This window comes from Mauremys reevesii, linkage group 3, assembly GCF_016161935.1.
Source record: "Mauremys reevesii isolate NIE-2019 linkage group 3, ASM1616193v1, whole genome shotgun sequence".
NCBI lineage: Eukaryota > Metazoa > Chordata > Testudines > Geoemydidae > Mauremys > Mauremys reevesii.
The window spans coordinates 6,380,000-6,403,343 of NC_052625.1; the positions used below are offsets into that span (position 1 = coordinate 6,380,000).

General features: G+C 45.4%; 1 protein-coding gene across 9 annotated transcripts in view; it reads right to left on the bottom strand.

Annotated features, from left to right (window-relative positions):
• Positions 1–23,344, bottom strand: part of SLC24A3 (solute carrier family 24 member 3) — a 356,171-nt gene that overhangs the window by 327,879 nt on the left and 4,948 nt on the right. For 4 of the 9 annotated variants that reach the window (XR_005595867.1, XM_039529110.1, XM_039529106.1 and 1 more), the window contains exon 1: positions 9,615–9,871. The exons of 1 other annotated variant lie outside the window; for it this stretch is intronic. Coding sequence is in view for 4 of the 8 variants with exons in the window: in XM_039529110.1 (XP_039385044.1) it covers positions 9,615–9,843 (229 nt within the window). In the remaining 4 variants the exon portion in view is untranslated. Of the gene's footprint in view, positions 1–1,530; positions 1,582–5,563; positions 5,813–9,614; positions 9,872–23,344 lie in introns of those variants that run through there. 4 more of the 9 variants (XR_005595868.1, XR_005595870.1, XR_005595869.1 and 1 more) reach the window with 2 other exon arrangements.

A 23,344-nucleotide genomic window follows, 5' to 3' on the forward strand; every position in this document is an offset into this window, starting at 1 on the left:
GAAGAAAAACCTCAAATGAACAGGCGAGGTGGCTAGTACTGAAGAAAAGGATTGAGGGTTATAGTGGATCACAAACTGAATCAGTCAACAATGTGATGCAGTTGCAGAATAGGCTAATATTCCAGGATGTATTAATAAGAGTGTTGTATTTAAGACAAGAGAGGTAATTGTCCCACTTTACTCAGCACTGGTGAGGCCTCAGCAGGAGTACGGCGTCCAGTTTGGGGCCCCGCTCTTTAGAACAGATGTTAACAAAGTAGAAAGATTCCAGAAGAGAGCAACAAAAATGACAAAAGGTTTAGAAAACCTGACCTATGAGGACAAGTTAGAAAAACGGGGCATGTTAGTCTTGAGAAAAGAAGACCGGGGGGACAGGGACCCGATAAGTCTCCGAATATGTTAAGGGCTGCTATAAAGAGGATGGTGATCAATTGTTCTCCATGACCACTGAAGGCAGGAAGAGAAGTAATCGGATTAGTCCACAGCAAGGGAGATTTAGGTTAGATATTTGGAAAAACTTTCTAACTCTAAGGACGGTTCAGCACTGGACAGGCTTCCAAGGGTGGTTCTGGAATCCCCATCACTGAAGGTTTTTAATAACAGGTTAGGCCACTGGTTCTCAACCAGGGGTACACATACCCCTGGGGGTACGCAGAGGTCTTCCAGGGGATACATCAACTCATCTACAGATTTGCCTAGTTTTACAACAGGCTACAGAAAATGCACTAGCAAAATCAGTACAAAAAAATTTAATATAATGACTTGTTTATGCCACTCTATATACTGTACACGGAAATGTAAGTACAAAATTTATATTCCAATCAATTTATTTTATAATTATATGGTTAAAAATGAGAAAGGAAGCAATTTTTCAGTAACACTGACTTCCTGTATTTTAGGTCTGTTTTTGTAAGCAAGTAGTTTTTAAGTGAGCTGAAACTGGGGGTAACTCCACAAATCAGATTCCTGAAAGGGGCACAGTAGTCTGGAAAGGCTGAGAGACACTGGGTCAGACAAATACCTGTCAGGGACGGTCCAGTCATATTTGGCCTGACTCAGCACAAGGGGATGGACTAGCTGATGTCTCGAGGTCCCGCCAGCCCAACTTTTCTATGATTCTATAATCTTGGTTATCACTTAAAAAAAATGAACATTTCAAATCCTCAGAGGTACAGAGAAGCTTGAAAGTATCCCTCAAGAGCAACCAAAAGGCTCAGAAACCAGAAGGCAAATATAAAGAACTCCACGTTTATTGTTTTCTTAAAACCTCATGATTCTTGGGGACCTGGCTCATGACTGACAGGTATCTACACAACACAATCCAGTTCAAGTGACAGTTCACTGAAAGATTTTATTTTTCCTCTAGACAATTTTTCCTGCTACAAAACATGTATCAGCTCCCAATTTAGAGAGCTGAAGACAGATGAAACAGAGCAAACAAAGTGGCCTGGGGCAGATGACTGCCTTAAAAGCATGAAACCACTAAAAGAAGTCAATAATGGGGGAAAGGAGGTGTCACAGCTATGCTACCTGTCCCCATCCTGGTCTCTCAGAGCATGCCCTCAGGTGTCAGGCCTCTCACCTCTACCTCTTCTGGAGTGGCATTCTGCGGTTCTCTCACTCTAAGGTCAGACCGGGGCTTACAGCTCCCTGTGTATGAACACTGCTTACCCAGCGGATTCCACTGAGTGTGGAGCCTGCAGTTCTTCCCTTCAGGAGTTTGTGACCAGTGGTGAACAGAGAGACCAGATGGCCTTCTTAACTTCAACGTGCTGTTTAATTTTACCAATAGGAACAAAGTATTTAAACCTGCATAGGTCTATCTTACCTAGAGCCCTACCACCACTCCGTGATGGAGGCCTACTCAGGCCTAGCTTCCTCAGAGAACTCAGCAGGTGCCAGCGTCAGGCTGGTTTCTGTGACATCAGCACCATGATAACATCTCCAATCTTCAAAGAGTCCCTTAAAATTCAGCCACAGTCCCTCATTTCCTGAGCTTTTGCTCTTCTTGACCAAACCAGACCAGTAAGACAACTGCACCCAGGAGGTAGTCTTCACAGCTAATCGTTGTCTCTTAACAACCCTTCAGTGTTTACTGAGGAGTGGCATATCTTGAGCCATTGTTTCCTCCCTGCCTGCTTTTCCTTACAGCCCACTATTAAACTAACCTAATATATTCACACAGTGAACATCCCAATAACCAGGTCATCCTGCAGCCTCCATACAGTACTACAGAGCAACTCCATGTTCATCACATAAAGAAAGAAAGTAATTCAGATGATGAGAAGTGACTGAGTTTCACTTAGCAGGAATTTCTGGAACAATCTGGTATATTTCACTATTCAGAGACAACTTAGCCATGATGGAACAAGAGAAATTTTTCACCTGTACCCCCACCCCCCCAACCATGAAGTCATCCCACGGCTATATGAAGAGACTTTATAACCAGGATTCTGAAAAAGAACTTGTGATTTTGGTGGTTCTGTTTTTTAAAAGGAGGCCTTGATCTTCAGCAAATGCTGAGAACCTGCCTTTTGGAAATCAGACCCTTTTAAAATATTTTAATTAGGGCTTGTAACTGGGTGCACTCATCACTATGTGCCCCCTCGGGGCCAGGCACGGCACAGCAGCTCCTTGCTGGATTAGCATCCCCTGTCGAAGGTCACTCCAGCAGTTTCTCTGCCTGATAACTTGTCCGGAGACTCGGCCTTTCAGCTAGGGCAATTTTTAGTCCATCCGGACAGGGAACACATACATTCCATCAAAGTCACTTAGGGTATGTCTACACTATGCAGTTGTCTCCCAAACTTTTGTCTTTTGTGGGTACTTAAAAAAGCCCCCTCGCAAAAGACAAAAGTTTTGCCAACGCAAGCAGCAGTGTGAACGCAGCTTTGTCGGCAGGAGCGCTCTCCTGCCGACAAAGCTCATGCCTCTCGAGGGGCTGGGAGTCTTTTGTCGGCAAAAGTGCTGACAAAATACCACAAGAGCGTTCACACTTACTGACTTTTAGCGACAAGCCTGTGTCGACACAGCCTTGTCGCTAAAAGCTCCGTAGCGTAGACATGCCCTTAGAGAGACCTGGGACAGACAGGGGCACAACACGGCATCCAAGTCAATGGAACTTGATTAGGTGCATTGCTAACAGGGGGCTAACGTCGTGGTGAAGGCACGGTGACAAAGCAGAGCCATTGGTGAGCACTGCTGCTGCCTGTGCTGTCCTATGGCTAAACAGAGCACTTCGTTCTCCAGGGCTGTCAGTCCAGGACCTTGAACAAGCACTAAATAAACGAACAAGTAATTTCTCACCAGGCTTAACAAGCTCCCTGCAGAAAAGGTCACATATCAGGCTGTGACCTGATGCCCACCCTGGTTTCTGACAATATATTCCCATAGCCTGGAGTCCACTGACTACAGCAACATGTCAGGGTTAGGATCAGAGTCACTCCAGAGGTGTGGAGGACGAATGCTCTTTTGGTTTCATTGTATGCGCCTTTAAGTTTGCTTTGAGTTTCTCGGTTCAAATTCACCCAAAGTTCAGCTGACACCTTTTTATGCTGCTCCAGCAACAATAAATGGGCCTTAAAGGAGGTGGAAGACTGGAGCCCCCTCAGCCAGCAGAGAGCTGGCAGAAAGACCTTGCTCCCAACTGCCCACCCAGTCGTGGGGGAGGGATCAGAGACATGTCAGGGACACGGCCAGAGTGCACTTTGCTACAGCTATTCTCTGCTTCCAGTGTCCCAGAGCGGGCCATGGGCAGAGGTCATGTGGAGTGGGGGGGACATGCAGGACCATGTGCCTCCCCCCAGATTTGCAGCTTGGCTTGTACTGAGCATGCTCACACAGACTGAGCATGCTCAGTAACACTGCTGAAGCCAGCTGCCCTCACTCCGTCCCCCTCCCTCATCCCCCCACTACTGGCAAGCACGGGTTGTCTCTGGCCATGGGAAGCAGAGTGTAATTTAGATCAGCCCTGAGGTTGTTCTAACGTACACCCTGGGCATGGTAGACCCTTGCATGGGCCCAGAATAAAGGGAGTGCAAATGGCATACAGTAATTTAGCCACTTTTCTCCTCCAACCCTACTCAAGTGCAGGAACGATGTAACCAAGCATCAGCTTGTAAGTCACTTTTCACAGTGAGCTCTGAGACAGGGACTTTGTGTACACTGCCCAGTACAATGGGGCCTCACGCTTGGCTGGCTCTTATATACAATCATAGTAAACATGATTAATAATAAATAATCAGGCTCAGAGCCCTCCTCTGGCCCACGATGGTCGAAAAGGCAGTGGAACTCAGCTATCCTTTCTGTAAAAGCGGCCTGAATTTTGGATTCATAACAAGACACGGAACCTGACAAAGCTTGCCAGCTTGGCCTTCACTCAGAGTTCGTTCTGAACCCGCAGCATGGCTCAAGTTAGAGCAAAACTCCCAAAAGGCCCTGTCCTGCAGCCCTTAATCATGTGAGTGGCTCTGTTTGCTTGGATGAGCCTACTCACATGAGTAAGGGCTGCAGAACTGGGCCCAGCATTTCCTAACGCTGTTCCAAAACCACAGGCAATTAAAACAATCCTGGGGGGATAGAGTTTTCTCCCTTTTTTCTCCTGTACACGAGGCCAACATACAACAGTCAGGACTCAGAAACCTGCCCCAAAACACTGGAATCATTGCAATCTGAAGGAAGGTGTCGCACTCTTCCCCTCTCCCGTAAAACACGCGTAAGAGTTAGGCTGATTTTGGAACCTCCCTCTCCAGGGGAGTCTTAGAAACAATACATATTGCTAAAGGTAATGAGACACTTCTACAATTCTCCCTAACCTCCAACCCACTGCACAGTGCAGAGCAGATCCTGGGTGCACTCAGTTACGCTCCAACACCACAGACGTGGGTCTGATATCCATCACACCAGTGTGACTCCACTGACTCCTGATTTAACCCCGGCCTGAGGGGGGAGCCAGGCACCCCAGCTACACATTTATTTCTGGGCACAAAAAATGCATGTTGTGACTTTGGATTCCCATCCATTTGCACAGAATGCATTTTGGAAGTTCCACACAACTGCATAGGGGAGAATATGATGCATGGGAACACACTTTATACAATACTTGTAAGCCTTAGTAAGAAAATACAGCCACAAGTGATGGATGCACTTTTTTAATTCATACATCATGTTTCTTCCATGATACATCAATAATACCTAACTTTTATATAATATTTTTCATCAGTTGATCTCAAAGTACTTTACAGAGGAGGTCAGTATCATTTCCCCATTTTACAGATGGGGAAACTGAGGCACAGAGCGGGACCGTGACTTGCCCCAGGTCACCTTGCAGATGAGTGGCAACACCAGGAATAGAATTCAGGTCCCCTAAGTCCCAGTTCAGTCCTCTAGGCAGTAGGCCACACACAGTAAAGATAGTTACCCTTGGTTACCAGTCTCCCCAAATCCTTTCCTAGGGACAGCTTGCAATCCTCAGCTATTCTCTAGCCTATTTTCCTAAAACTCTTCTAGGTAGACTGAAGTACTTACTTGCAAACACAGAGAGAGAAACTAGACTCAGTTCAAATCTTAGAAATGAAAAGTGAATATTTACATTTGTAGTGGGGAAGTGTTAGGGAGAGAAACTCATTTCACATTTTATTGGGCTTCAGGGGTGTTGTAAAAATCTTGTACTGTCAGGCTGATCTACACAGTCCTATGAGCTCTCTGTCAGTTCTGCCAGCTCTCCCTGGCAAAGAGTCCTATGGTGATGTCTCAGGCAACAGCGCTGCTGAAGTCTCGGGGGAAAGGTGGGTGAAAAGAACAGCTAGGAAAACTGAGAAAAGCAGAAGAGCTCAAAGGAGAAAATGTAAAGCAAGGGAAAAAATGAACATGTATTAAATAGGGCTTAGATGATTCAAACATTGTGTTGCTTTAGTATTGTCATACTTGGATCTAAAAGGTATTATGAGAACTGAGACTGCTTCCACGTCTCCGTTTCAACCCCAGGTCAGCTGGGTACTTAAGCACTTGCGTAACTTTAAGCACATGAATAATCCCAGTGACATCATTGAGACTAATGTGTTTAAAGTCAGACACACCTGCTTAAATACTTCACTGACTTAGGGCCTCTGTCCTTAATTTAAAATTTTACATTAATTTTATATTAAAACAAACCCTATAAACACCTTAGCGCTAGGCTGAAATCATCTTACTCACTCTGAGTAGGCTACAATGGAGCTACTTATGGTATAAAGTACAAGTCAACATAAGGGTGCTAAGGGTGCTATAATCTAGCCCATTGCTTGTGTCTGGTCCCATTTTCCAAATAATTGCACAACTTTTGCACAGATTAAAAAATCATTAAAATATAATATGTAGAAATTCCGCCACATACAACCAAGTTAAAACATATAGGCTATTATCAGTCGTGGAATTAGGGGCATAAGTCCCATTGGAAAGTTGATGGGATTTGTGTTCCTCAGTCACTTGAGAGTTTTTGAAAATCCCACCTATTGTGACCTGAATGCACAATGTACCTGCGCCCTGCTCCATCTTGCCACCTTGCTGATGTTTACACGGTGGTGCATGTGAGACGCTCAATGCTATTTCTTATTTCTCAGATCAGTTTTCAAGTAACACTGACTACAGATGCTGCTAGACACTCACCAAAACTGAATGAAGACAAAAACAGGGTCAGCAGTGACAAAATTTATTAGTACCCAGTGCAGAACATTCTGAACAATTTAAACAAAGTATGGTCATGCTTCTTTCCTATCTCAGTACAGATCTCTACGGCATGTTCTGCCTTTGTTCCACATATGGAGTTTCCTTTGAGATCAGTGGGAAAACTGTGCGTTCAACCAGTGCAAAATATGCAACAGAAATCCACACTACAGATCAGAGAGAATTTTGCCCTACATTTGCACTTTAAAATAGACTTGGTATTCCCCTTTTCCACATGATCTAATAACTGCTGTATAGGAATGCTGTGCAATATTAAGCAGCTGCTATGTTCCATCTCAGAGGTGGCTGCATTTCAGTCGTGTTAGGTTATGCAATTGATATAGAGAGAGGGTAAATCCTGGTTACTTTGAAGTCAATGGCAAAGCTCTCAAAGCAAAGGAGAACTTTGGGATTTTTCTGTAAGAAAGTCATTTATAAAAGTGGAAGAGATCTTCATGTATTTATATTGAAGATGTTTTCTGTCTTTTCTGATCCTATATTGATCTCTTAAAGTAGAAAGAGCAATGAATATGTTTAAGAAGAAATAGCTCTAATTAAAAAACAATATGAGCAAAGAAACATCTAAATAGTTTAGGGGCATTAAGTCCAAAAATAACAACAACCCTCCAAAACATGGCTGTACACATAATAAATAAAATACTGCATTCATCCATTATTCAGGGTTTTTACAACCTTTCCTAAATACCACAAACTACCTAGTTCTTTACTTTATACAGTTAAACACTATGAACATTAATGTTTCCACAGGACCAAATTTAAGCCATTGTACTGCACTTAAAGAAAAACAGCCTTGCAGAGTTTTTGCTTACACCGGCATATTTTAAATGCAAATATTAATCACATGTTATAGCTTGATAAGAATATTGTGCGGTATTTTCACACTCCAGTCGTTTTATAGCTGGTTGAAAAAATGAACCAGGAGATGGTCAATGAACAGCTGAAATCGAATGTCACTCCTCCAGAAATCATTTCAATACAAAATGGCACACTGAGCTGCTTCAAATTTCTAACAAATCCTCTAGCATATGATCATAATTGCCCCAGCTTTCCTGCAGGTTTCAAAAGCCCACTGACTGCAGTGCCATCTATTTCACTCTCCAAAAACCAAACATTTCATTATTTCCCACCCATTATCTCCCATTTCATTATCTGCCTTGAAAAAAGTATACAGTGTTACTCTATAACTCACTGAACATGACTGCATGAACTGCAATCATAATAGACATCATATGAACTGACATGGAATTTCTTTCATCTAAAGGTGGGTAAAGTCCTGCAAACCGACTTTCACCTCATTAAGACCAACTACACAGAGAGGATTAAATAAGTCTAATTGAATACCTTTTCAGCTAAAATTATACAACTGCAGCTCAACTGAACACAATTATATCCGCAACTCATGCAAATGCACTCCGAAAGTTTCTCTCCTGTCACATCAGTGCAAACATGTAACATTCACAACGTCCCCATGTGGCAATCAATGTTGACAAGTGAACTCATGGAACTAGTAAAACATATGGAGAAGATCATATTTTAAAATAAACTAATAGAGAAGTCAGCTTGACAACTGAATACTTTACGTTTCTCGGTCACCTTGTGATTAAAGCAAAGGCTGTTCAAATCAAATGAAGCTCGCCAAAGCAAAAGTATGAACATTCGTTTTAAATGACAATCTAACAAGGTTTTAGATTTGTCTCTTAATAGGGATTTTTAAAGCACCTTAAACATGATGTATGCAATTCTAACCTTATGTTGTATCAGAGAGATGTTATTTTTAAAGAGCACTAATTTTCTTCTTAACATAGTCAATATGTATTCACCAATTATGGAATTTAAGAGACTGGTTTAAGAGAATTTAAGAGAGTGGTTGAATGCACAGTTCTTCTGGAGACCTGGGTTTTAGCCTGCTTAGATCACAAGTGAAGTGAGTACAGTGATCTCAGTCCAGGTAGTTTCCTCTGCACATCTGACTACCCCATTTTTCCATGACTGGTTATGTCATCTCAGGAAGGGCCCAGGACTGGGAAGCGTGAGGAGTGGGAATTGGAAATTGAACAGACAGTGAGTTTAAAGTGGACTGTCAATCTCACTGAGGACTGCAGAAATTCAAAAACAGATTTGAAAAAGGCACATACAAAGCAAAATGTGAAGATTCCCACGGCACCATAAGCACAAGTGATGGGATCTCACTGATACTAATCTAAACTGGAGGAACTGAAAGCAATGTCTAAGCCATGCCAAAAAGTCGCCTTTTATTAGTTATTGTTACTTTCATAGCAAGTGAGGAGTGTTAATGGATCTAGCATAAGGTGAAGTTATATTCTATGTAGAGGAATGTGGAAGATATTGTCCATCTTTTCACTGTGCTGTAGGAAACCCAGGTGGTTATGTGCACAGCTACAGCGGTGGAGGTAAGTGCAGGAGATAGAATGTTACATATAAACATATTTATGGAGACCAGCTGCTACAACTTTTCCTCACTTTCTTTCACAGGTGTCACGATAGAGGTCACTTTAGCAGCGCACCTGCCAGGAAATGACCCTGATTAGCGAGTATCTTTAGATATTCGGCACAACTCAGCTGTAGGAGCTGGACTCTAACCTCTTGGACTCCAGGAGGTGACAGTGACTTCTTGGAGCTCACCAACAGCCCGAGCAGTGCTGACTGCACAGCTACACGTATCCACGCACACAAAGGCACGAGAAAATGGATTTGACTGAATACCTGAACAGCCACGGATCCCCAGGACCCTTCTCTTGGGACACCTGCCACTGAAATGACCCACCCGGAGAGCCCCTCCTCCCCCCCCGGGAAGCAGAACCCCATTCCCTGCCCCGGGGATCCCCCCCCCCCGGGATAATGGATGGCCGCGCCAGGGGCCGGGGACTCACCGGATTGCCCAGCCCAGCTGGAGAGGGAAGCCAGGAGCAGCGTGAGCGAGCCCGCCAGGCAGAGCTGAGCCAGCAGCAGCTCCCTCCTCCTCCTCCTCCTGCGAGCCTGGCTCCGGGGCCGGTTCCCGGGCGGCAGCGGCAGCATCTCCGGCCGGGAGAACCGAGCCGCGGCCACCGCCGCCGGGACTGGCTGCCGCCGCTTCTCCTTCGCCGCCGCCGCCGGCTCCATGGGCTCCCCCGCGGGCGGCGAGGCGGCCAAGGCGCAGGCAGGCAGGGGACGGGGGGCTGCGGGGCGCGCTGGGGGCGCGGGGCTCCAAGGGGGGGACCCCCCGCTCGGCTCGGCGCAGGAGGCTGCCTGGCCCCTACTCCCTGCCGCGCCGGGCTGGAGGGGCAGCGGCCCGGGGAGCGGCGGCGGCGGCGGCGGGCGGTGCCATGGATGGGGAGCCGGTGGCGGCGGCAGCCGGAGTCGAGCCCCCAGCCCGTGTGCAGCCGCCTGCTCAGCCAGCCCGGCGAGGGGCGGAGGAGGGAGACACACACGGGCAGGGGAGGGGGAGGCGGCCAGCAGCCGCCCGACGCTTTCCGATCCGCCCCGAGTGCCTTCGCCGCGGCCCCCCCCCCCTTCCCCAGCCTTGGGCGGGCGGGCGGCCGGGAGCAGCCCCGGGGGACCCTGCCGGCGGGTCCCCGGGGCGGGTCCCCCAGACACCGCCCCCGCCCCACACAGCCAGGCGTGGGCTGCTCCACGCACCCCAACCCAGCCAGCCTCTCCCCTGGAGGGGGCGGCCCAGGCCGACCAGAGGTCCCAATAGTATCAGGGTCATGCCGCTATTAGGGGCTCGGTCTTATATAACCTCCCCCCTCCCCCGGCCGAAAAAAGTGTCCCTATTTTTCACACTTGCTGTCTGGTACCTAGGGCGGCCTGTCCTGGGCGCTGTCCGAGCCATCGGGGTCCCCCTTACGACCCTGCTCCCCCAGGGACTACAGGGTGAAATGGGTCCCCTGGGCTCCTCCAAGCCAATCAGAACCAATGAGCCTCCCCCCCACCCCCCAAACTCCAGCTGCAGTCAGTAGGAGAGTCAGGTGCTCAGCCCCTCCACTGCATTGTCCACCCAGGCCCATCCTTAAGTGTCCACAGTGCATAGGAAACCTGGGCTTATAATCGCGGGACCTGGCTCTCACCCCCGTGCTAATACATCCATACTACACTACACTGACCTTGAGACTCCGGTCTGGGCCTGAACTATGTCCACATTGCAAAATAACAGGCCTTGGCCCCAAGTCCTGGCTGAACTCAGGCTCTGACCAACCCGCTGCAAGGTTCTGGGAGCTGGGCCCTTTGTGCTTGCTGACCGGAGTGAGACTGGTTTGTGTGTGGATGGAAAGGGGGCTTGGGTTCAAACCAGCGATGGAGCCTGGCCGGATTTAGTGGGCAGTGTAGACATACCCTAAGAGACAGGCCTCCAACAGGTCCTGTAACTAAATCCCTGGGCTGGGAGTAGAGAGCTGGTTCTGGCCCTACTTTTGTGACTCACTTCCTGTGGGGCCTTGGCCATGTGTCAGGTAACTGCTCTATCCATCATTCTGCCCATCTCTGTAATGGGCAGAGCAAGACTTTCTTACCTCGTAGAGGTATTGTCGGTCAGCTTCAGCAGTGTGTATAAAGCACACTTGGGAGGTGCCCCATAAATGCAAATATTCATTATTTAGTCTTAGAGCAGGTTATCTCACTTTGATAAGATTATACTCTGCAGCCAAATACACGGCACATAGACCCCACTACCTTGTCTATTTAAACGGCTGGTACAGAGTTCTCTAACCAAACACTCCGGCTTTGTCTATCTGAGCATGTTGTGTCAAATCTCCCACCAGCACAGCACCCCCAGTGGTCACAACAGCAAGAGCACTAGCGTAAACTGCTAGCATTTTAACCACCCCACTTCTCAGCAGGTCGAGTTAGGTTTATCACCAGAGCGCTGTCTGACGGCCAGACTCCACTAGCACTCAAGCCAATACAACCACCAGGGGTTGCTACATCACAGGTAATGCAATGGTGGAGGATTTTGAGAAAAATGCCATTGTAGATAAGCTTTACGGTTTCCCATTGGCTTTAGTGGGCTGTGAATCAAGGTCTCAAAAAGAGTTGAAATGGCCTGAATCTTTCCATTCCTCTCTCTTTTTTATTACCACCCAGCACCTAGAAGCTACAACTGAAATCAGGGCATTGTACAAATCCACTGTAAGAACAGCTCCTGACTCAAAGAGTTTACAGTCCAGTGCACCAAGGGAGAATTATTATCCTCATGTTACAGATCAGGGACTGCGGCACTATGAGTGCACAGATCCCCAAATCACACACATGGACACAGAAAACAATTCCTTCTCTCATTCTTTCCCACCGCCACAGCACTGACAGTCTGGCGATAGCCTAGTTATGTGACCTGTAGCCATGGGAAAACCTTAGTTGTGGTCATTAAAAGGAAAGGTTTAGGATCATATGCAGTGTTCTCTTCTGCATGAACATGTCCTCTGCAATCACCATGGGCTGGTGTAGTAGGTGAAAAGAAATCTCCAAAATATTTCACATATCCCAGCATGAAACCAACTAATATGCCCTGATACAATCCCCAGAATGACACACGTGATCACAGAAAGCTCCTTTTGGCTTCCGGCTGACACACAGCTTTGAGATATGTCACACAGACAACACTAAAGAGGGTAGCATTGAGATATTTTCCCTACATTTAAACATAATTATTCAGTGTCTGGAAACTCTGAACATTTTACCGTAAGTTTCCTCACAAAAATTGTTTTCCCACCTCCATTGTTTATGCACGCAGTTTTATTATTGTAGGGAGGCTCATGAGCGCTAATCTGGAGGTATTTTATATTAGGAAAAGAGGCTGGCATTTTCAAGATAGCCTAAGTAATTTAGGAGCATGAGTCCCACTGACTTTCACATGGGACTCGTGTTCCTGACAGAACTGAAGCACTAGCCTCCAAGCCTTGTCAATGCTATTTTCATTCACACAGCCTGGTATTTCTACGCATCTTCCTCTCAGCTGGAGCTACATGGTCAGCAAGCACTAACCAGAGCAGGAAAAAACACAGACTCTGCAAAACATCGGAATTGCCTAATGATCAGACGGAGGGAGGGACATAATGAAATGAGGAAAAAGAAGTTGTGTCAGTTACATCAAGCTCATCTCAGGTCATGCCTCTTGGGCCCGCTCCACTCTGCTGCTCACAGAAAGATTCAATTCAACCTGAAATTTTGGCAGGCTTCCTGGGAAGCAGCAGAGCAGGGTTGAAGGGGAGCTTATGAAAAAGAGAGTCCCGTGTAACTAACCTAGAACTAGGGGGCCTTCTAGTCAGTGGCTTAATAGCATATTAGTCCTGATGGTCTATTAAATAGACGGATACACTTCCTTATCGGAGACAGAAGAGAATTCTCTCTTCTCTCCCACTGATAATTGAGTATGTGGGTGGAGCAGGCTTTGAACTCAGCTGTCAACATGAATGAAGCAGAAAGGAGAGAAATGTCAATGGCGGTTACTCTTTTGAGAGAAAAGCTGCTATTTTTGTCTTCTGGAGCATGGCACATGAAAAAACAACATAGAAGGCATAGGCCAGGGTAGGGGCAAACACTATTCTTCATATATTCCTAGATGTATACCTCCTCTTCTCCTTTCTTCCTTTCACTCCTGCTCCTCATTTAGTTTTTATTATAGTTACTCCCAAGGAGTAACCTCTAGGGGGCAGTAGGTACTTTTGGTTATCCAAGATTTGCATGGCTCAGGGAGTTATAGAGACTTGTACCACTAGGTCACCTGTCAAATCCAAGCTAAAATTGTTGATGCATCTAATGGGCTGTTCAGTGGCTTCTGTGAAATGAGTTTAGTGGCTCAGTCCAGTTCCCAGTGCGTCCATGTTACCAAAAGAAACCAGTGTATTTGGCCTAACTGGCAGCTGTGTTGGCATTCTCAGCAGAAAGGCCAAGGAGTGAATGGCTGTGGAGACTGAACTATCTTCTCACCCCTTAAGGATGCTCCTTTCACGTCAGCGTTAAGGGACTTTATCCAGGAAACATGGGGATGTTAATACTGCTACCCCTTGTGCTGGGACTATGGTCTGGAAAAATGCAGCACAGATTTCAGCCTGTGAGGAAAATGTTATGTTCTTCTTGCTCTTTGGCTTGGTTTCTTCTTCTTATCATTGTTATATGTATAAGCAGGTAAAAATTCTTCTATCCTTCTACCACAAGGGTAAAGCTCATCTGTGTAGAAGACAGAGCTTTCCTGGGCAGTGGTCCAAGACTGTCAAATGAGCTCCCCCAGGAACTAAGGACTATCATAACCCTTACCACTCTCCACTCCCAGGGAAGGGTGCATTCCTTCAATTCCTTCTCCAACATCAACACAGCGCAGCGTGGACATTTAAAACAAAAACAAACCCTACCAAAACAAAACATTGCACCGCACATGCAACTCTCTTCCAGAAAAAAGGAAGAGAGAAAGAACAAACTACACGTGACAGAGGTTAGTCACGTGGCTTCATGTACAACTGGAAGGTGCTCATATTCTACAGAGATGAGCGTGGTATAAGTGCCTATATCAAATGAAATACATTTTTTCTAGAGGCTACAGAGAGCAAACAAAGTCACAGTGCCAGCTTTGAAGAGTATACAAACTAGACTTAAGACGACAGAACCAGCAAAGGCCATAAAGGCAAGGAAGGGGGAAGGGAGTGCACTGATGATAATACACCCAGTTACTCATTAAGACATGCATAAATTAGAGACTCAGTGACAACAGATGGACTGCAGCTATATCTGAGTGGTATCTGCAAGAATTGAAACGGCCATGGGGTCAGCCTCCAAAGAAGTGGAATGATTTCCTAACAAGGAGATATGGACAAGGACGGCAAAGGATGACCAGAGCGAGAGAAGATTGGAAGACGTGTTGTGATCGGCTCAGTCTTAACTGATGAAGGACCGACAGTCTACGCAAGTCTATGCAAATTAGTGATAGTAGAAAAATGAAAAACTAATTTTGGAAAAAAAAAGTTTTTGTTTCTAATTTGGAATGTTTTGTGAATTTTTACGTACACAATTTTTTTTATTAAAAGCATTGTCAAAATTGTGATGATCATGTCAATAATGTGTTCTCTTAAAATGTTCAGTAGAAAAAAATGATCTTTTTTTTGAAAAACAAAAAATGTCAACAAGTTTTTGTGAAAAACTTCATTTTTGGGGGAAAAAAAAGACCCACTTTTCAATGCCAAAATAATGTGTTTGACAAATTTCAACCCATTCTAGTGGAAACCTTGTTGGGTCAGTTACTTTTTCCCCTTAATGTTATTTGACTCTGCCTCAGGCGAGCAGCTGGTAGTGGGGAGGGCTCAGGTCAGCCCTGCATAGCGTCATGTTTTCCCTTTGAGAAATGTGGTCACCCTAGTTCCGTGGTTTGTGATGTGCAGGAGGTCAGACTAGATGATCACGATGGTCCCTTCTGGCCTTAAAGTCTCTGAGTCTATGCAATGTGGATGACTACACAGTGGGCAGGGCAGCGGGGAATTAGGCCCTCAAACACACGTGTACATAACAAGGTCAAAAATAACAAGCATCAAAGATGGTGGATGCACTGTGGGGCTGAAATTCATATCAAGACCACCAAGAGCAGGCGATTACACGTTCTTTTTTAATTATTTGTTGGGGCTTCCTTTCTCTCTTTTTTTTTTTTTTTACTTTTTTTGTCTCCTTTTCACAACACAGAGGAAAATCAACATTGTCTCCCCTTGCAATATTTGGAGTTACCTGCGTCTAAGCCGCGCTGGAACTTGTTAGTATTAAAATTAAGCCTAGAGGGCTCAGCTGAGATCAGGGGGCCACATCGTGAGCCTCGTACCAAAGAGCTTGCAATCAAAATGGACAAGACAGATAAAAGGTGGGAAGGGAAACGGAGGGAAAGAAACTTGCTCGAGGTCACGCAGCTGATCTGCAACAGATCAGGGAATAGAACTCGGGGCTCCTGACTATTCCGGGATAACCCACATTTAGCCAAGACCTATGAAAAGGAAGACAAAAGAGGGAGATGGGAAATGCCACTGCTATTTTCGACACCCAGGGAAAGAACCTTCTGATATACCTCCACGCCAAGCCACGTCACTCCTATAAGGGTGAGTGCCTCCGGGCAGCAGCAGCAGAGCAAACCCTGTCAGGAAAGGGGAAGGAAGAAGAAAAGGTGGAGGGCTCTTCTCCTCCCAGAGGGATTGTCTGTGTTATGAAATGGCACGGCGTGTTGGAACACACTTGGGAGCGTCCCAGTGAGCTGGCAGGCTGGCACTGTGCTCAGCACGGGCCAGGACAAGTTGCATTCAGCATCATCTCAGCTATTCAGGGTTCGTGACAGCTCCACCCTGAGCACACAGTGACAATCGGCAGCCTGTCAGACAGCTCGCGTGGTCCCCCTTTTGTTCTAGCTCCCACTGTAATGGTGGGAAGCCTCCTATTGACAGCAATGGCTGCTAGAGTTGGCAACCCTCCAGGATTGTCATGTGCAGAAACCTCCAGGTACACATCAACTAAAACTGGCAACCCTAATGGCTGCGGGATCAGGCCCTAAATACAAACTTATCACAACCAAGAGGGAGGAAGGGTGGTCCAGGGTGCTAGCAGGAAACCAGTGATCTGGGTTCCACTCCCTGCTCTGTCACAGATTTACTGTGTGACTTGGGCAAGTCATATGGTGTTTGTTGGTCAAAGCCACCAAATAACGATGTATTAAGCCATTTTTATTGGTTTTGCATGGGCACATTTTTTCCTCCAGAAATGATGAGACTATTTAGTGTGTGGCAAAAATCAATGTTTTGCAATATACTCAAATGAAATGTTTTCACGTGGCATATTCTTAATTGTCAAAGTACCTCACAAGCAATTATAAGGTTTCTATATTTTCAGTTGAAATTTGCTAACCAGACCAGTCTCACACTGAAGGTTGGGCCGCAGTAGTGGTAGATGGCATGCCCACAGTTTGTATTGCAGAGTGGGTAGATATAAATGTATGTGAATTCCTAATGAAATGCTTCTCCATTTGTAAGCTTTTGTACATACAATGTGGCATCTAGTCTGCTTGGTATACGGTTTTAATTTGTAAATTGCCTATGTGTGCAGTGCTAGCCTTTGAAATATCCTGGAAACTAGCTTTTTAATTCAGCACCACTTATGCACAGTTTTACAGATTAAAAATACACAGCTTCCTTCAGGGCTTCAGTCAAAGTGCTCCCTCGACAAAAATGGCTATTTTGATACTAACAGAGAGATCTAATTTGCACAAGTCTGTATCCTTGTATAAAATGAAAACCAGTGGTAGTTGTAGGGGCAATGCTAACCATATACCTTTGGAAATTTTACCTCCTCAGGGAATTACAGAATATGAAGACATGGAGGATACAAGCTTTTTAAAGCATCCACCAAAGAGAAAAAGACTCTCCACAAACTTTGAAAAATGGGTTATTTGTCAAGGAAATCGAAAGGATGCAAAACTGGCAAAAGCCACCAGTGCTGGGCAGGATCCTGTGATGCTGGCAGCAGGAGCCCAGAGAGATTATATTGGTGGCTACTGGATGAGTCTCCTAGTAGAGATGATGTGCCATCACAGGGGTTGCTTTCAGAAATACACAAGGTGAGTTTGCCACCTGTCAGAGTTGTAGTGAATTCACCCAGAAAGGAAAACAGACTCTGAATCTGATCAGAGAGCATGAGATTCACCTGCTTTGTAGCCACCAGAGCAAGCATGTCCTCCGGTGATTGGTCTTGTTGAATTGTTTGCTTGAGAACACACACAAAGTACTCAAGAAACTTCATAAAACAGAAACATCGGAGAAAGCAACCAATCTGAGGGAGGCAGCATGTCCAGAAGGAGATGATGACACGTGGCACAGAATATCTGTGGAAGACTTGATTGCTAAGGATGCCATTTATCACTCGACACGCCTTTCTTCCTACTTGAGTCCAACAAACCTGAATGCAAAACCAGCTAGTTACACTGCAACAATACGGTCACCTTATGACCTTGAATTTTATCAGCCGATTGAAGAAATAGACAATGATCTTACGTACAACAAGAAGGCTCTTCTCCTGTCCAAGCTGCTACAAAGATATAAAGAGCTACTTCCCTCAGATGTACAAATGGCAAGCTATTCCAGCAGCAAATTACGGACATGATTTAGCAAAACACTATGGCATTAGCTGATGCTATCCAAGCTGCTAGTCATCTGAAGCAGGAACAGAGTCATCCAAGTGTTTTGTGAATGTTCTTCTAGTGAGTGAGCCTGATGAACAGCTTTCAGATGAACAATGCACTGCAATGGTCAAAAGAGCTAACTGGTGTGACACCCTGGCATCCCAATATTCACCACTGTCATGTCATTAGCATGTTTTGTGCAAAGTATGCCCTGTGAGGTATCATTCGAAAAGTCTTGATCGGCTCGACATTAATATCTCGTCGGAATTTATGTGCTACTGTCATATGTGCAGTTATGAAGTTAGGCTGTGTGTGTGTCACTGAAACATGTTGTGAGGTTGAAAACACCCACAAGCAGCCTTTCAGGTACAACAGTAAAAAGGCCAAACAATGTAAATGGCTTATTGAGGAGATGCACACAGGCACAAGGGTTACCCCAGGAACTGTGTACAATAGAAACCTCTCAGAGACAGTGCTACACAATGGGAACTGTTTCACCCAGGTCACAGGGAAACAGCTTTCCAGCAAGTGGGAGGGAGATATAAAGGGGAACAATGGCTTCATGAGGGTACCTCACTCTCCCTGCAACAACACACCTGGAAACAGCTGAGGGGCAAGGACTGAACTGTGGGAAGTGATGGTCCCAGGCTAGAGGGATTTTTAGCCTGTGTATGAAAACCTGGGAAAGCCAAGATAGTTTGTGCCTTAAGAATCTGCCAGCCTGTTTATCAGTCAGGGTGAGAATTTGCTAATTCATATCCTACCTATTTAGTGTGTTACGCTCAGTTTGCGGTTTTGTTTATTTACTAAGGTAAGCTGCTTTGATCTGTTTGCTATCACTTAGAACCACTTAAAATCTATCTTTTCTAGTTAATAAACTTGTTTTGTTTTGTCTAGTGCGTATGTAAATTATAACTTGGGGCAGAAAGCTGTTGCATATCTCTCATCACATTGAGCGAGGGGACGAATATTATGAGCGTATGCTGTACAGTTCCCTTTGCAGCGCAAAACAGTATAATTTTGGGTTTATACTGCAAGGGGAGGTGCATGCCCTAGGAACTGGGAGGTGTCTTAGCTGAGCCTTCCCATGCAGAGCTGTTGGAACATGGGAACTGTTTGACCCTGGGGGGGAACCCATCACAGCTGGATGCTAGGAACGGTTAGGAAGGGGATAGAAAATAAGACAGAAGATATCATAATGCTGCTATATAAATCCATTGTGAACCCACATCTGGTCACCCCATCTCAGAAAGATATAGTGGAAGTTGAAAAGGTTCAGAGAAGGGCAACAAAGATGATCAAGGGTACGGAATGGCTTCCATACAAGGAGAGACTAAAAATATTAGGGGTGTTCACCTCCTTATAGAGGTCTATAAAATCATGAATGGTGTGGAAAAAGTGAATAGAGAAGTGTTATTTACCCCTTTACAAAATACAAAAAACAGGTGTCACCCAATGAAATTAATAGGCAGCAGGTTCAATACAAGCATGAGGAAGTACTTTTTCATACAATGCACAATTAACCTGTGGAACTCATTGCCGTGGGATGCTGTGAAGGCCAAAACTGTAATTGGGTTAAAAAAAGAACTAGATAAGTTCATGGAGGATAGGTCCAATCACTGGCTATTGGCCAAGATGGTCAGGGATCTATGCTCGGGGTGACCCGAAACCTTTGACTACCAGAAGCCAGGAGGGGAAAACAGGGGTGGAGCTCTCTAAAATTACCCTGTTGTATATACTCCCCACAAACCTCTGGTAATGGCTGCTCATGGGGACAGGATACTGAGTTAGATGGACCACTGTTCTGACCAAGTATGGCAGTTCATATGTTCTTCCGTGGTTTTGTACAATGCTGCTTAAATCCTTATGTCTGAAATAGCTGAAATGAAACCCTCAGAATATTATTCAAAGCCAGTTGATTGAAGTTTCCAGAGGTCAGCTACTTTTGTGCCCCAATTAGTGCAGGAACTTGTCCTTTGTTTGATACATAAAGCGGCATGTAATTCAGCTAGCAATGAGTATCATCCTTCAGAAGGCATTCAAAAAAGGTGCCTCTCCGTTGTGCAGTGCATGGTATTTCACAGTTCCAAAATTATCACACCACTGCATATAAGCCTTGCTGCACAGCTATACCGTGATTTTGGGTCTCACAATTTAACTGATATACTACCACCTTCATGGAGTCTGTATTAGTTATGATGAGCAGAGTTGGTTCACCACTGCTGCAAAAACTAAAGTAGAAAGACTCCAGAGAGGTATGTTCATTCCAAATGCAATAGTACCACGTCTTGCTGGTGGAAATCTCATCGATGGAGGAGATGATTCTATAGACATCAAGGCAGAGGTCACTGATGGAAAGAACACTTAGAATCGTAGAAGATTAGGATGGGAAAAGACCTCAGGAGGTCATCTAGTCCAACCCCTTGCTCAAAGCAGGACCAACAACAACTAAATCACTTGCCATTCAGTGGCTGGAGGGATATTTTAAGAACAGTCTGCAGATAGTCCAGCATCACAAGAAATGTCACTGAAGTGTGTGAAAGAAAAGTCACTCTCGTTGGACAATCAGAGTCTCTTATGCAGTGTGCAGCATTTGAAAAACCTAGAACACGTCCAGAGCCGCCTTGCCATGAAAAAGTACTTCAGAAAATAAACTCTTGTCACCTGCAGGTGAATGCTCTCCGAGGTCTCTCTTGCTGTCTTCGGACTACTACCTCATGATGTCCTGCCCATACCAAATGACACGGATAGTGTTCACATTCAGGTGATTCCCCTGTGGACTGGTTTCAGCCACAAGGGAGGAAGCGCTCGTGCAGTTCCAGCATTTGTCTGGCAAAGGTTGGCTGACACTCAAAAGGTGTTTGAGTCTGAAGACACTGGGTGCTTACAACATGTCATTAAAGAGCTTGATGATGCTGATGCTCAGCATAGGCTACCGCCTTTGGGCCAATTTCAGACATGGGAATATGCGTTCAAGTTCTGGGATCATATCCTCCAGATTGTGCAGATACTATTTCTAAATGTCTGTACAGAGCAAGAGGATGATTAGAAACTTGGCCTACACACAGAACATGCCATGTTTCCGTTCTTCTTTACAGCAAACAGGCCAGTTTCTGCCAGGTGAATACCAATCTGCATTCTTGCTACGTTAAATCTCACAGAAGTAGTACACACTGCCTTTGAATTTGGAGAAATCCTGGTTTTTTTCCCCAATGATCCTTGTATACATTTATTATTCGAATTTTGTTTTAGCCTTTAGATTGTTGTTGGGATGCTTATATTTAAACAAAGGAATGCAAATATTTCAAAATGGTCATAACGTGTCGATGGTGTTGTTGTTTATCCCCATTTCTATGGTAACGGCACCACTTGGCAGCTCCGCATCATACCTCACTTAGAGTAGACAAAATAAGATTTCAAATGATATATGATGTGTGAGCATGTAGCAGAAATGCATTAAGTCAAATAGGTGGTGTCTGCTGCTCGCCTTCATCTTTAGGGTGTGATGCTCTTGAAAATTCTGGGTAATTATACCTGTGGTTTAGGGTCTTCTTCAGTTCCACTGGCAGAAGCATTACCATCCAGACACACTGGAGCTCATTTACTACACAGTCAGTTCCAGAGAACGATTTTCTTTCTTTTGCTGTCAAGTATCAGAGGGGTAGCCATGTTAGTCTGGATCTGTAAAAGCAGCAGAGTGTCTTGTGGCACCTTATAGACTAACAGACGTTTTGGAGCATGAGCTTAAGTGGGTATTCACCCACAAAAGCTCATGCTCCAAAACGTCTGTTAGTTATAAGGTGCCACAAGACTCTTTGCTGCTTTCTTTTGCTGGGTGCCAGAGTACAGTTGGGTGTTAGAGTCAAGACAACAGTGTGGTGAAATCCAGTCAGATCTCACAAGAAAAGCAGCGCTAGCCTAGGTCAGTGTAGGGATGGAAAACCTCCAAAGGACATCCAAGTATATGTAATTCAGCAGAGAGCATTCCTCCTTCTCGGTTAGCATTAAACCAGAGCCCTAGCACTATGCTTTGAGTTCAGATGAGAGCCTGCACTCTTGATTCTTGTATTAACCGTGGTGTCCTGGTCAAACTCCAATCTGGGTAATTAGCATGCTGTCTGCCTAAATTCTCCCAGACTTTTCAAATGGATACAGTATTCTTCAGTTCCTGGACTAAACTGTTGTGTTGTCTTGTGTGTGTTGTTAAATAGCTGCTACACTCAGGGCTATCTATTTCAGTTGCAGGAGAAGCAATTACTACACTGAGTTTGCAGAATATATAAAACAATTTGGGTTCCTTCAGGATGAAAGGTGCTATAAAAGTGCTGGTACGATTAAAAAAATATTAGTTACGGCACTGGATACCAGGGCTTCCTGTGGTTTGAAAGGGAAGCTGTGCCATACCTATTTTGCAGCTTACCACTTGGGGATTTGTTTTAATTCTGGCAGCCAGGGTGTGAGCTTTTAAAGTGATCGAGTTTATAAATAAAGCAGTTCTGTGTCTATTAAACCTATTCAATGGGCATCTTCCTGCCTTCTGTTCCACTGCTCCACATTCTTACACACGCAGAATAGGCCTACGATGGCTGTGATTAATTCATGCCTCTCATGCCGATGCGAAACCAGTCCAACCGCCTCATCTCACCCGTTTGGAATAGAAGTGAGATGCTTGGCTCTTTTCTCCAGAAGAGATGTTTTGTCTGTGCACCTCGGTTTAGATTCCACACTCCCAAATCTTGATATTTTTCCAGTAGCTCTGGAGACTGGCACTGCTCACATCCCTTTCAGCTCTGGGTTCAGAGACTCCTTTGGGCTGGTCACGAAGTGTTAACCAGGCAAAGCGTGGCCGCTAGAAAGCCTGTCAGCACTGCAGAAAAGTGTTTGACGGACCTGACTGCAGCTCTATGCAATAAATCTTTATAAAAGTATAAATTGATAAGGAGTCATAAAAGTACCTGAAAGAAGACTCCATAGTGGAAGAGTGAAAATAACTAAGATGTTAGACTTGACATGTCTGATGAGTAAAGCTACGTTTTAGTCCTGGGTATTTTTAGTAAAAGTCATGGACAGGTCACAGGCAGTAAACAAAAATTTGCGGCCTGTAACCTGTCCGTGACTTGTACTGTATACCCCTGATTAAATCTTGGAGGGGGGGTGCTGCAGGTGCTTGTGGCAGGGGATGGCCCCATGCGGGCGCTGCGGATGCTTGTGAGGGGGGGGCGACCCAGGGGGGTGACACAGGTGCTCGGAGGGGGCTCCCTACTGGCTCCCCGGAAGCGGCGACGTGTCCCTCCCTCAGAGCCTAGCTCTGTGCGCTGTCTCCACCCCAAGCACCCACATGCTGACCGTGGTTACAGCAACACAACCGGACTAGCATCGGGTTCATCTGGGCTCCTTCCTACCCCTACCTGCCCACAAAACTCCACTGCTCGTGGGTCCTAAGTCTGCTCGGCATACTCGGACGCTGGCGGTCCCAGCAGTTCCCCTCCCTCG